Source organism: Diabrotica virgifera, chromosome 5 (genome assembly GCF_917563875.1).
Source record: "Diabrotica virgifera virgifera chromosome 5, PGI_DIABVI_V3a".
Taxonomy (NCBI): domain Eukaryota; kingdom Metazoa; phylum Arthropoda; class Insecta; order Coleoptera; family Chrysomelidae; genus Diabrotica; species Diabrotica virgifera.
Window position 1 is genome coordinate 26230065 of NC_065447.1, and position 15486 is coordinate 26245550.

General features: G+C 34.8%; 3 protein-coding genes across 3 annotated transcripts; 1 reads left to right on the plus strand and 2 right to left on the minus strand.

Annotated features, from left to right (window-relative positions):
- Positions 1-626: 626 nt before the first annotated feature.
- LOC126884941 (uncharacterized) lies at positions 627-1883 on the minus strand. Its single transcript, XM_050651299.1, has one exon. The coding sequence runs from the start codon at positions 1881-1883 to the stop codon at positions 627-629; it is 1257 nt and encodes a 418-aa protein (XP_050507256.1).
- Positions 1884-8833: 6950 nt separating this feature from the next.
- LOC126884943 (matrix metalloproteinase-18-like) lies at positions 8834-10354 on the plus strand. The gene has a single exon (XM_050651302.1). It carries the CDS (start codon positions 8834-8836, stop codon positions 10352-10354), a length of 1521 nt encoding a protein of 506 aa, XP_050507259.1.
- A 927-nt stretch (positions 10355-11281) lies between these two features.
- LOC126884944 (uncharacterized) lies at positions 11282-14623 on the minus strand. The gene has a single exon (XM_050651303.1). The coding sequence runs from the start codon at positions 14621-14623 to the stop codon at positions 11282-11284; it is 3342 nt and encodes a 1113-aa protein (XP_050507260.1).
- Between the last annotated feature and the right edge of the window lie 863 nt (positions 14624-15486).

Genomic DNA, 15486 nt, shown 5'->3' on the forward strand with positions numbered 1-15486 from the left:
GCATTAAAATAAATATGTAAAAAAGGAAGGCAGTGTTTTTTTAAATAAAACTAAAACAATACTTTTAATCTTTTATTCAAAAACCTAATTTACATAGGTAATATTTTTTCACAAAACCATTGGCGGAGGTGATCCACATTTCTCTCGGTGCAGGAAAATAGTCCAGTTGTGTGACAAGGATTGGCATTCTGAATAAAGTTTCCAGTATCAAGGGGTGTATCATCAAATTTACAAACATCAATAATGGTGGGAAAAACTCCAAAAATATGACATTTCTTTTGTAAAAATTCCACTTTTTGTTCGCCGCGAACGTAGATGTAATCAGCTGCATACAACAACTTAGATTCTAGTATTTCATTTATTTTTGAATATTCAACATCCCCATTGGAATACCGAAGACCGTGCAGGTGTCTCTCCAAGTAAGATACAGTCTTCTTATCTTTATTACTCAATGTAGCAAACGGTTGTGGAGACGTAAATATGTAATGGCATCGTTTATGGCCAATTTCAATGGTAAGCTCTTTGGGTACAAACCACCCATCTACGGTGAATCCTTGTATGTCAACTAATGCGATCCTCATGATGTTGCGATCAATACTGAAAGACATAGTTGTAGATTGTCCTATTTAAATTATATTTTTGACAACTTCAGTTAGTGGAAAGTATTCGAGTAGGCTGTCGTGAACAATTAAACAGTAAGCTCGAGTACCTGCTGGAAAACCTTCATCTGCTTCGATTTCCAACTTAACATCGACAGTTCCGGATCTAAACGATGTATCATCCTGCTTGGAACAGTCAAAAACAAACAAAGCATATCTTTTAAATGCAGAGTAATCTAAGATGGGATGTTTTGTTAGCGAACGAGCATAACTGGGAAAGAATTCAGTATAATTGTAGTGAGCTATAGCGTAATCATTTTTTGTGAAATCCAATTGCATTCTCTCGTTAGGCCAATAGTCACCATTAATAACCACTCGTACGCTGGACATTCTAATGTGATCGAATAGCGTCGGATCAGCGTGAATATCATCTCGTTTAGAAGTTTGAAAAGCTACAATAACGTAGCGTGGACGTTCAACAGCTGAAGTTGTCTTTACACTCCATATCTCTCGTCGAGATCCTGCCGTAAGTGAAGGTAGTTCATTGAGCTCCCATTTACGGAAAGGTATGGTTATCGGTGTATTATTCTTAATCGGAGTCATTAATTCGATTTTCACATCATCATTGGGAAAGACATGTTTGACCTTGAGTTCCATGCTGGCGATGGTTAATGATACTGTTGTTACCGTCGTGGAACCAGTAGGTTCTTGGACAACAATGCAATCTTTATCATTACGCGCTCGAACAAAGCGAAACACTTGACGACCATAGGTTAATTTAGTGTAATCGTTGAAAATGTTGAAAATATGTTTGATTGGAATCAGTAAACTAAAGGCGTCCCCTGATAAATGTGGATAATTCGGATAGTTCCATCCTGCAGTACTGAGAAATTTGGAATCTTCAGGTGTATAACACAACAAACTGCGAATAGTGCTGACTACACCTGGATCTCGAACTATTTCCATGTCATGTGAACTTTGGATGTAGGTACAAGTATCAAACAAGAAGGATCCAGCATTCGGTGCAAGAGAAACAGTTCCATTACCAGCTTTCTTGATACTTCCTTTAATTTCTAAAAGTGTGTCGTGTATCGCAAAAAATGCATCTGATTGATTTATGATAAACTCGACAACGTCACTATTATTAAATGACTTGATATAAGGTGTATATGTACGAAATTCTTCTTTTCTAATAGTATCGTCGAACCGGGGTTTTTGGTAAAGATCGAAAATATGTGGTTCCTGCTGATGAACCTGGCGTCGAATATAGTGGCGTTTTGGCATTCTTCAGCCGTAATCCAATGGAAACAAGAAAAACTTTATTGTCAGCAGACACGTCACGTCCCATGTAGGATCCGTGTGAGACTAATGAATATGGATGTGTAGAGTTGTGTTTTATATCTAAACCCATCTATCGTTCCTTAAAATCCAAATGCAGAGTACTTTTCTCTCCTCTAAAGTTGACTGGTCTTAATTCTTGATCGACTACACTAACGGTAATTTTGGTAATTTCACGTATGCTGCTGCTTACTGGTATGTATATAGGGTTATGAGGACGTTCATCAATAGCAAACCCTGGATCAACACTAAGTGGAAAATGTAGAATAGTGTGCGCAGGTCTGTCCTCGTAGAAGGCTCCTTCGGTAATGTTGCATTCAAAAAGTAGACTCGATACTTTTATAATGTTTACAGGTTGATCTGAAGAATGCAGTGTACCTGGCGCCAATATTCTATTTGAGGAGAAACCCAATAATTTACCAAGACTATCATTTTTCTCGAAAGTAATGGTATGCTCTTGACAGAAAATTTCACATTTAAGCGTATTGTTGTTCGGTCTTAAAGTGAACTGCTGAACTGAATTGTATTTAGTGTGTAATGCACTTCGAATGTACGCTTCGATATCGGTAATTTCATAACATCCGGATGGAATGTCGATATGACGCAACTTTTTACGGTCATTTTGCTCATAGAAATAAAATTTTTCACCATCGATGTTTGGGATGGAATTAAATGTATGAAATCCCAACACTGCTACATAATACTGCTGAAGTGGATCAAGTACAAGAGGCACTTGAGGAGTAAACGAAAATTCGTTTGTAGTACTTGTCAAGGTTAACAATCGAGACATGACTGATACTTAATATAGGGTGTAGTAAGTTAAATATCAATATATTATGGTAAAAATTTCTTTATTTTTCTTATTATACTGTTACATGGTTTTGTCTTATTTACATTTTGCTTATAGATACCGCTCTCATAGACACCGCACAATACACATGTAGATTTCATATTGCCGCAAACATCACCCCATTCATGTTTATTATGATCTTTCTTGCAAGGTAAATGATCTCCTAGTGCGAGACGAATATCGTGGGGTAGTTTATACCAAACACCGCTCGTTATATTTTCCATAAAAATGCATGTGGCACGCCTCAAGATGTCGTTAGATGGTTCCATTGTAGAGAAACTTTAAGCATAAATGTCCACAGTTAATTTGGTTATAAGTTTGGTATGCGTCGTTATTATAGAAAATTCGTCCACCACTCAAATATGATGCTAGTTCCCGCGGTGGCTTCAAGCAACCATATGAATCAAAGTATTCTATGTTGTTATTTATCTTTCGGTAAGCTACCCAATGTGTACCAGGGTTCTTGGAAATATCAAGATTAATAATAGCACATTCGTGTTTACGGGGGGCTTGAGGTAAATTGTCCCGCATAAAAACTCCACGAAAATTTGAAATTTTTAATTGTTTAGCAAATTTATTCAAGTCCACATTGGTTAGAGGTCTATTAGGTAGCTTCAGCGGGAGTTTTTTGACTTCTTCAAGTATAATCCAAAGCCACCTTTAGCGTTTTTTCGTAGGTATAAACCTTTGCCTAGATGTTCCATTGCTTTATTATGACGTTTATCTTCTTCCAGTTTCTTTTGAGCATTCTTTGAGTCGATTACTGTCTTGGCAATGGCACTCGCACCCCCCCGCTAAAGAGCCGAGAGCTGATAAGCCTGCAAAGATAGGGATTAAAGGTAAAATACCACCTGATTTTGGTTCAAATGGAATAATTCTTGGAACCCGCACATTTTTTTTCCCACCTACGTTTTTAACGGCCGTTCTAGCTGCTGCAAGTGCAAGTAGGGCTGATTTACGCAGATTTGGTGCTGGAGGAGTACGTTTCAATCTTCTGATAATTGGTTGCAGCACGTGTCGCTTAAATGATCTAACGCCTTTACCACGTTTCACACCCATACCTAGTTTTCGTTTGGCTTTCATCGCTGTAGTAGTTAACCAGGCAGTGGTTTTTTCACCCAAAGATGCGTCTTTTGCTTTAACTCGTTCCCACGCTTTATTTTCCAACACCCAATCTGCTTTATGTCGATCTTTTAAGGAATTACTTTGAGAGTATGCTATATCGTGATCTCTCGCAGCCTGATCTAATGGATTTATCCCAGGATCTCCTCGTGCTAGACGTTTCTGTAATTTAGTTCCAGGTCCTAGATAGTGGTAGCCAGGAGCGTGCAATTCAAATGGTAGACTATTGATTATAGAATTTAAAACTCCTTCACCTTGAACAACCAACATTGAAATGAATCGTTTCACACAAAATTGCTTTTTATATAACCAAGTGCATAAAATTCATCTCGATCACAAGATGAAGGTTGTTCAACAAGACAAGACACTAGCAGTGGAAAACTTAGATTTTGTCGATAACGTGACAAGAACCAGTAAACATGGTGCATTGCTACCACATTCTTTTCGTGCTATCATATGCGGCCCAAGCGGATGTGGAAAGACTAATGCTATGTTGGCATTATTGTTTGACCCGAATGGCGCTAAATTTCAAAATGTTTACGTTTATTCAAAATCGTTGTTTCAACCCAAGTATCAATTTTTGAAGGAAGTGTTAGCATCTGTGAAGGAGGTGGGCTATTTCCCATATAAAGATAATGATGCCGTAATAAGTCCTGGTAAAGCCAAACCAAATTCTGTATTCATATTTGATGATGTATCAACGGATCCGCAACAAACAATACGTGAATATTACTGTATGGGGAGACATAAAAATATCGATTGTGCATACCTATGTCAATCCTACAGTCGAGCAGGCAAACAACTCCTACGTGATAATGCTAACCTTATTGTATTGTTTAAACAGGATGAGCTCAATTTAAAACACGTCTTTGACGATCACGTCTCTCCTGACATGACATTTGAGCAATTTAAACAATTTTGTTCTGAATGTTGGAAGGACAAGTATGGTACATTTGTTATTGTTAAGGATTTTGATATTTCTAACGGACGCTATCGTAAAGGTTTCGACAAGTTTATAAAAGTTTAGACGTGGCTGAGACACCTGCATTATATAAAAGCATGTTGGACAAACAAGTGCTTCTACGCAAGCGCAAAGTTGCGGAATTAGCTAGAGCTATTCGCAAAAAGTATTTAGCGTTAAAACTAGGTAAATCGGAGGAGGATGAAACTTTGAAAAAAATGTTTAAACCCATAACCAGTGTTCTAAAAACATCGCAATACAATGCTAACGTTAAAACGGAGTCGATTAAAAAAGAAGAACCAATGGAAAAAGAAGAAGAAATTAAAAAAGAAGATATTAGCACCATAAAAAATACATCATTTATCAGCGATGAAGAGGTATTCAGCGATAAATCCGATGAAGAATACGAAGATAGCATAGAAACAAACCAATCGCAAGATAAGGTATCCGAACAAGAATTTCAAGATTACCTAGAAAAATACCATCATCTAATTCATCCTTATGTGAAAGACCATTGGCAGTATTCAGATAAAATAGATAGAGTATACGGTCCTACTCATGATCCCGTAACCTCTAAATGGAAACTTGGAAAAACTGTTATTGATTTCGCCCATAATGGTTGGATTGTGGCGAAAGGAGACTATGTTGTTGGAACTCGCGGGCTATATGAATTAATATTTTACAAAGAACCTGATTATTACACTGAGGACGATGTGAAACGATATATTACATTGCTGGAATTAACCAATGCTCATAAAAAACTGAATGGTACACTAAAGGGAACCAAAACCTATAAGTGGAATGAAATTATTAAACCTAATCTTAATAAATCACTTCTTAAACCTGACCTGAATAAATCATTTCGTCGTAATACAGTATCTGGTAGGGAGGAGGTTGGCTCAGGAATACCGACACATTGGGAAGACAGCGATGATCATGTGCAATATGTGTATTGGGATGACCCAAACGAACTTTGTGAGCGCCTCAAATTGTTGATGGCTGAGCAAAAAGCAGGAAACACCGCATCCCTCAATAACGAAATTGTTGCCATTATCAACGAATTACGTGAAGCAGATATTATATATTAACGTTAGATCAGATTATTGTAGCATCATTTCCAATATGAATGTTGACAAGTTTGGTCGCCATCATTATCGTTCTAATGAACAAGCTGTTAAAAAGCTACGTGAAGGCTTAAAACAATCTATTTTGGATGTACAAAACCAAATACATGCAGTAAAGAAGGATATGCAACGGAATCCTCCTGTAGCTGATACAGATCTTTCCAACAAGAAATTCGTAGATAGTCGCATTGTTCATGTCAAGTCTTTTGTAAGAAAAGAGTTTAATTTGTTGCGCAAAGAATATAATGCAAAACATGTTCAACTTGAACAAAAAATCTCAGACACCATAAGTAAAGTAGAAAGTGATTCTAATAAAAAAATTAATTTGTTGCTTGATGAGAACAAAGTGAATGCTGCAAAAATATCCGATTTGTCGAAACAAGTACACGAGTTTAGAAATGACCTAGATTTATTTAAACGTGAAATGAATAAGAACGTTACAGATGCTGCTCACCAAAGCGCACAAAATATGTTGAAATCGTTGGAAATGGAAAAAAAGATTAAAACAACGGATCTTAATTCACATGATTTAGAAAATCGTCTTAAGGTAGTAGAAGAATACGTCGAAAATAATAAAATTGTCTAAAGAGTCAATTGATGGACGAGTTGCATGAAACCTATTGTACAAAGAATATTGCGTTAGAACGTAAACAGTTTAGGTAGAGTGAAGATGTCTGATGCAAAAAAGGTGAAAGGCAGAAAACATAATAAATTACTAAGCGAGTTACAGGTAAATCTACAAACCATAAATGATAATAGGATTCATGATCTTGAGCAATGGCAGAAAAGCATTCGATATGAATCAGATATGAGATCTTTACTAGATAGTAGAGTATCAGAGCTGTCAAAGACTTTGTATGAGTTGGATGAACGTTTATCTTCAGCAGTAAAAGAAATCCAAGATACACTTGCTATATTTAACACATATTTACACCCTTTACTCCAAAGAGTTAAAGCTTTAGAAAGTAGAAATGGCGTCGTCCATGGAAAAGGTCCAACTAGTTAACGAGCTACACAAACCTGCTCGAAAAAATTATCCAAGACGACGTACAATAGTCAAAGGCTTAGACGATTTATGGCAGATGGACTTGGCTGAAATGCGACCTCATTCTCATAACAATAGAAATTTTAAATTAATTTTAGTTGTTATTGATTGTTTTTCGAAATATCTGTGGACTCGTCCATTAAAGACAAAGACGGGTGAGGAGCTGACTCGAGCATTTTCGGATATCCTCGCACACAGCAAACGAACACCGAAAAATCTGCAGTCGGATCAGGGAACTGAATTTTACAATAACAAGTTTCAAAATTTAATGAAAAAACATAAAATAAATCACTATTCTGTTTTCACTACCATGAAAGCAGCCATGGCTGAACGCGTCATTAGAACGTTGAAATCCAAACTTTACAAGTATTTCAGCTTACACGGTACTTACAAGTGGATTGACATATTGCCCACAGTTACGGCTGAATACAACAATACAAAGCATTCAAAAACGGGGTACAAACCATCACAAGTGAACAAAACCAATGAAAAGGAGATTTTAAAAAACAAATTTACGCATTTAAAAATCGCAGGTCCCCGAAAATTTAAAGTCGGCGATATTGTACGCATCAGCAAAACCAAAATGTTATTCGACAAGGGATATGTTCCAAGTTGGACAACAGAATTATTCAAAGTTACCAAAATCAATATTACCAACCCTGCAACGTACATGCTCGAAGACATGCAAGGTGCACCGATCAAAGGAGCCTTTTACGATGAAGAGTTACAGAAAACAGCCAATCCTGATATTTACTTAGTTGAAAAAGTTTTACGTCGTAAAGGTAAAAAAATGTACGTCAAATGGCTTGGCCTTGATGTAAAACATAATAGTTGGATCGATAATGATGCTGTCATCTAAAAAGGTGGGGGGGGGAATTCTGAAAAATTAGCAGAAACACGTTTTTCGTTCTCAGTGTGTTGCAGTCAGTTAGCTAGTAAAAATGTATTCCCAAGATACTGAATACTCAAGCGGCAGCGAGTATGATGTCACCCTTTCACCATCATCTGAAACATCAACTGTATGTGAAGACTACGATCATGAGCTGGATGCTCTTCTAGAGAAGTATGAAGAAGCAGCTAAGAACGAGTCCCATTATCTGCTGTACACACAGTTGTTAAATGGATCATACCAACTTGGTTGTGGTCTAAGTCCAGCCAGAACATATACTCCAGCTGTAATTATGTGGAAATCGCCATGGCAGAAAATATCTTTCAGTGCCTATGAATGGGAACAATTAATTACCCAACTCAATGAGCAAAGTTTTTTCCACGAAAACGTGACCGTCTCTGATGATCCTGTTGAAATTCAGTGTGGTGAATATTGCATAATTCGACAAATAACCTACAACAGCATGAAATTCCTCGAAATAATCAAGCACGGCATTAACTTTTGTCTCTCAGAAGTGCAAGTGAACACCCTTGTGGAAGCAAATAGTGAACTTTTAACACCGTATATGTCCATGCTAGAGACTATTGAATTTCCACATTATTATTATAATACGCTTAATATTGTTCGAAATAGTTTTAGTAGTCATAATTATACGTTTTCAGACGCAATTCAAAAATTGTATACATTTACACAGGAAGGAAATACTTTACAACATATAGCGTTAGGGCAACTTATATTTTTCTGTAAAAATAGGATCGCTAATGATCTTGAAAGAATTTAATAAAGCTTGTAAAATATATCTCTGTTGTTTTATTTCATGAAAATAAATTACAAGAGGAGTATTGGCTGGTGGGGTTTATTTATATCACAGTGATGTTTTCTTATTTGAACTAGTATCATTCGAGATGCATATCAATAAAGTTGTTCTGCTCATCGCAACCAGCATAAGTTTTTGCTTAGGTGGAAATTTTACTGAGACAAATGCAGTGTCATGGCTAGAACAATATGGTTACATCACCACAAGTGAAACTGCCAGTACTGATATTACTGAAACACTAGAACAGTTTCAAGAAAGATATAATTTACCGGTAGATGGGAAATTAAATAAAGAAACGATGGAGTTAATGCAGAAACCACGATGTACACAAGGAGACAATGCTTACGCTGTAAAATCAGCATGGAAAAAATTTGATATAAAATGGTATTTTCCACAAGCAACCCCTCAAGCTTTGACAGTCACTAAAAGAGTATTTGAAATATGGGAAGAAGCATCAAAATTTAAGTTTACTTATCTGAGAATCCCAGATCCAAATCCGGATATAACTATAACAGTAGTTCCAAAACAGCACTATTTTCGATACAATTGTCAGGGTAACGACGAATGTCCTTTTAAATTTACAAGTGGTATATTAGCACATTCTTATTTTCCACCTACATCTAGGTGCATAGAAATTCATATGAATAGCAATCTAACATGGGATTTCAGTTTAAATTCTACAGCAGAAGGTCGAACAAATTTCTTTGCAGTCCTTCTCCATGAAGTTGGTCACGCTTTAGGTTTAGCACACAGTAGCGATAAGAAGGCTGTAATGTATCCCTTTTATGAAACCTTTCCTTCTCACATAACTGATGATGATAAAAGAGGCTTAGAAAAGTTATATGGACATAAAAGTAAATCTGCATCTATTCCAACTCAACCTAGGAGTAGTTCACCAACTACAACAGAAAGATCTAGGACAACCACAGCAGCTAGGACTAATAAATCAAAGCAAAATATAATAACGAATGTATGTGAATTGGAATATCCAGATTTAATATTTTTAGCGTATGCTCCATCATTTCCAACATACCGAATGTATATAGTAAGTAAGGATCTGGTATGGAAATATGACTTAAATAATGAAAAGATACCCACCAATGCTGAACAATTTATAAGATACTTTCCAAGGGGAATTACGAACGTGACACATGTTTTTCAAAGTTCCAATGGAGATATGATTGGTGTAAGCAGAAATCGTATATATGCAGCAGCATTTCCTAGCTTAAGAATTCATACAGATAACATGGTACCTGAAATCAATAACGCAAGAAGTATTAACGGTTTATTCCAAACAAATTCAGGAAAAAAATTTGTTTGTTTTGATGGTTCATTTATTGAATTTAATGATAAAGACATTATCTCAAGAGGACGCATAAGTGACGTTTTTCCAGGAATACCAAATGATATTACATCAGCATTTAATTACATCGATGGACATATATATTTCTTAAAGCACAACGTCTATTACAAGTTTAATGAATTTACAAGAAGTGTCATTGAAAAAGGTACTTTTAATTGGAATATGTTGGGGATCCCTTGTCCTGATAATGGATTAATAAAACAACTGAAATCCTTATTATCTAAAGTAAATTTATTTTATGAATAATTAATGTCTGGGGGTCCATCATCAATGGGATCTGGGGATCTGGGGATCTGGGGATTTTGTATGGGGAAAAGGTAAATAAAAATAAAGCATATTTTACAAGAAAGTCTTTTATTCGTTATTAGTAATCGATAATCGTAATCGCAAATCGTATTCGTTTAATCGAAGTAACGTTTTGTGATTATGATCAATACAACTAAAAGGTAAGTAATTACTTTACAAGAAAGTTTTTTTTTTACATTTTACAGGTATAAACGTACAAAATATGTTTACCGAAAATGATACAAATATACAGATCGTCTTTACCAAAAGGTTTAAATTTTATTAGCATCTTAAATATCTGAGAATCTTACTTTTTTATTACGATTCCTGTGTAAGTCCTCCTCACAATCATATCTATCCTTTAGTTCAAAGAGTACCTCACAAAAACCATTTTGACACCAGGATGATTTTTTTCTAAATATCAAATGTAAGTCTGAAGCTAAACAACTAACATGAAAATTATCAGATTTAGCTTTTAGACATTTTTGTTTTTCAGAGAAAATTATTTTAAATACCCTGTAACATGGTCGACAGAGTAGCAAATTATATTTTGGTATTTGATAATACCTAAACCATAAGCAATAGTAGTCATTAAGTGCAAAAGTTTCAAAATCCTGACACTCTATAATTGCCTGACGAAGTTCAGGTGAAATATTCAATTCTAGATCATGATTCTCAAAGTCACAAACTTTAAAATGTTCATAAGGAACGGGATTAGTTTTAATTTGCATCCATTTAATTTTACTAAATTTTTGAACTATTTCCTCCGTTAATACCCATGGTAAAGGCGATTTACTAATAAATTTTGAAATTTCATGTATGTTTTCGATAATAGAGCTTATGCATAAATTCTGTAGACTTTCCATCTTCCACATCTGAAAAATGAATTCACCTATGTGTTATACTGTAGTGGCCCCAGGGCAACGTATCAAAAGTGTTGGAGAGTAAGTGCCGTTTGTCATCAAAAGGGTTTAAGGCTATTTTAGTTTGCTCAATACTGTAAACTTCATGTAATTTAGATTGTATACAACGCTGTGTTGCATAAAAAAGTGATTTTGTTTCGGCAGTTTCACGAAAACTTTTCAAACAATTCAAATAATCATCAAAGTTAATTTTCATCTTTACAACATTCATCTTAACCCCTTTCGACTTTTTAACATCTTTCTCCCCAGCCACTTTATATGTATATTGCTTTGAACGAAGACCAACGAAGTGAGTCATGATTTTTGAGTTATTCTCATCTTTCATTAGACCTGGCACTTTTTTGTTTACTAAAGGAATATTCCAAGGATTATTTGGGGGATAATCGCTTGTATCAAATCTATGAATGTCAGGCTTAATCATTTCCTCGTATATATCATTACATTCAGTTTCATAAATCAATCCATCAGTATCAATATAAAGCAATTTATTTTGATTTAATGGGAATTTTTGTAACATATAGTCATAATGAAATTCATATATGCAGGTTTTAGAAAGTTCTAAAATTGCCATTCCAACATACAATGGTTTATTAAAAATAATTTCAGCTTTCTTTAATTCTACTGCCATTAATGATTGATCGAAAATAACGCGACTATGAAACTTCGGGCTAGCAATCAAATTTCGAGCACCTACGCGTCCCTCCCATTTATTTACTAGTTTCACCAGCCTATGCTTCCTTTGGTTCTCCATGGTCTTCCCGAATACAGCGTTGTTCATGAGCTTGTATAAGTTTTTCTCAAAGCTTGTTTTAGCTTGAGCCCTCAATTGTGTATTAAGAGCAATGTAACCTTTTAACCAAGTCATTTGCTTGAATCTCAATACCTTATGAATTTTAGTAAGAACTAATCCATGTGATATAGCCTGTTTTAGGTTCCTGTAGTGAATAACGTAGTTAGTTTTATTGTACAGAGTGGACAAGAGTTTAGATTGTTTGGAACCAGGAGGTTTGCAATGCTCTACACAAAACGGTAAATCTTTATGGTAGTCATGTAAGTTTTCTGGATAAGAGAGATCAACTTCAAGAATGTATCCCTCTTTTGCATCGTCAGGTATTGACATAACATCGATATTTGTATCATCCCAATGGAAACCTCCATAAGGGAGAGGTTCACTCATCGCCCAACCATATAGATTGTTAACATCAAGGTACATGAGATATTTAGAAGGTTTAGATGGATCGTAATTCATCATGTATTTGTTGTTAGCCTCCCCCATCCGGTTACAACACTGTGATATACCTCCACGTATACCTCGTTCATAGAATAAAAGCATATCAACATCTTGTATAGTTTCCAAGTGACATCCTGTATACTTGAGCATTGCATCCCATGTAAAACCTGGGATGGTATAGTAGTGTCCTGGATCTAATCCATATGTCTTGAAGCATGTGTCTCGAAAAGTTTCGAAAACTACAGCCAAAAGAAGTATATCTGTCTTCATGTATAAATTACTGTAATCCCAAAGAGTCTTCATGTTAAATTTCTCCCACACTAATTTAGCGTGAGCATAATTTGAATCTGATATATGCTCATCGTTCAGTTTATTGTAGAATTTTTCTTTATTTGGCAACTTTGTTTCATCCAACCGTTCAATTTTATCTAAATAATCATAAAAGAATACTCCTTTTTTAGTTAACAACTTGAACGTTTCATCATCTAAATTTGGAAATTGTTTTCTTAAAATTCCAAAATTTTCTGGCTTCAAAGTTGAAACTAAGCTATCTAATGAACTCCCCATAAATCTAAAAGTATCAATGAACCGGAATCTAATATTTGTCTTTTTATGGTAAACTGTGAAACTAATATATTTTTCTTTGTTGACTGGTAAAATGGAAATGTCGTACATTTTCGCTAAATCCTTTATTATGAAATGCGAGTCGTAACCACTCATATTGTGGAAGGCTATTGGAACCACAAATGCTTTTTTATAATTTAAATTGCACCCATTGTGTGCAAAACCTCTAAAATTGCCAGTCAAATGACAATGGTCTCTTACAATTCGATCCTTCTCCAAAAATTTTCTATTACAAATGTGACATCTCTCAGTAGCATCTTTTAAACTTACTTCAACGTTCATGGGTTGAATATTTATTAATTTTGAATGAATAAATTGAGCTAAATTGTCAATTTCATGTGAAAACCATGACATACAATCCAAACCCACATGACTTTTGTAGAATGAAAAATTATCGTCATAATTACACTTAAAATATAATCCGGCACTGTACGCTGTGTGTCTTTGATATGGATGCGTTGACGTAGTTGATGGTGTTGAGTGGGATGCGCGAAGAGGAACGAGCAGTGATTCAAAATCTGCGTATACTAGGAATGGCAATTTTTCTTTGTAAACAAAGTTTTTAAATTTGACATATGGTTCTTTGGTGAAACTTATTTTGCAGTCATCTATCTTTTCACAGTAGATGATATGAGCATCCAACTTTTCTTTTGTATAAAAATAATTAAGACATCTGTCACATATATATTTCTTTCCATTGTGTTTAGAAAGTTGTGACTTGACAAGTTTGCCTAAATCTTTTATCCAAATATAGTGAAAATGTATTAGATCTTCATCACGTCCACCACTCCATGGTCCGACGTTGTCCACTTCATTATTAAAATAATATTTATTTTGAACTATCAACAGATTGACATGTTTTTCCCGTTTTTGTTTAGTTAATCTCACAGGAAGTACCGAAAAATTGAAAAGCTCATCTTTAACATTTAACTCGAAAACATTAACGGAAATATTTTCATTATTTTTTTCAAAGAGGGAAATTTGATTTAGAGTTACTGGAAATGTAAGACCTTTTAAATTAAGGACAGTGGTGTAATGAGGATATGAAGTAGTTTTGTTAGTGTTTATGTTAACTGAATATAGGGCTGATACAATGGCCCAAGCAAAACAAGCCTGGTCGTTATTCTTAACATTGATACAAGCTCGTTTTTTGGTAACTTTAGGATGCAATTGAATATACGATGAGGCTCCTTTAGCCATTTCAAATTTATTAATGTTTATTTCTAAAGATATAATTTGATTCAGTGCCCAACCACTCTGAGATTCCTCAAATTCAGATAAATCGGTCAAAACAATATTTTTAACGTAAACTTCAAACCAATAATTTAAATCGGTAGTCACATCAATAACTTCATTTTTAGTATTAAAATATTTTCTTTCTAAATTTTCCACCTCCTCAGCTTTTTTGATAAATTCCCCACAAAATGTAGTATTTACTTTTAACATGCCCATTCTTTTTAAGTTGTATTCAATTTTCTTTTGAAATAGTTTAAAAGCATCGGCAAAAAACTGTAAAATATCTTTATGCTCTTTGTTAATAATTATTCCTGTTTGTACTCTACTTTGAAAAATTGATACTATATTTCTCCATACAACCTTTGCTTTACTTCTACGTATATTATTTAACCCACCGCCTGCAACGGAATTTAAATTTTGAAGTATAATTAAAAATCTTTTAAGGATCCCTACATTGGTTTGAAGTTTTCGTAGCGTCCCTATACTTAAATCGCCATCCTTAATAGCTAAATTGCATAAACATATATGTTTTTTAACTTGTTTTATCCAATTTTTTGTTTCTCTATCCGAACAACGCTTTTTTAAAAAAAGTAATTTTTCAGTTTCATCAAATTTTTTAATTATCTCACTACTAAGAATGGCGATTTCCTCAGAATTCATTTTTCAAAATTTTGGATATGAAAAATCTACTTACAGTTTTTTAAATTTCAATTATTTCGAATGACGCTGCAGGATTTAGCTTGCTCGACGTGCTCACCAGGCCTCTGAATACGACAGCGTACTTTTCTGTCCTCAACTGATCTATATAGGGGGCGTAGTCCTCGGTAACCCGCTTCGGTAGGAACACCACACTTTCCTCTAATTCTAGAAGCACCGATTGGCCAAATGCAGTGTTGACGATTTTACTGTTTATTATTTTATATGGTTTGTCAACTTCCAGTTGCTGTAGTTTTGTAATCGGTTTGTCTTCTTTCTTAACAACAGAAACTTTGTTTAGTTTGTTTAGATCCATCTGAAATAATTGCGAATGTAAGTTCATTTGCTACATTGCAGATTCTATTATTAAAAATTACATGATT

What these genes read in the sequence shown, in the direction of transcription:
- LOC126884943 (XM_050651302.1), top strand. Translation starts at nt 8,834, where the DNA reads ATGCATATCAATAAAGTTGTTCTGCTCATCGCAACCAGCATAAGTTTT.
- LOC126884941 (XM_050651299.1), bottom strand. Translation starts at nt 1,883, where the DNA reads ATGCCAAAACGCCACTATATTCGACGCCAGGTTCATCAGCAGGAACCA.
- LOC126884944 (XM_050651303.1), bottom strand. Translation starts at nt 14,623, where the DNA reads ATGGGCATGTTAAAAGTAAATACTACATTTTGTGGGGAATTTATCAAA.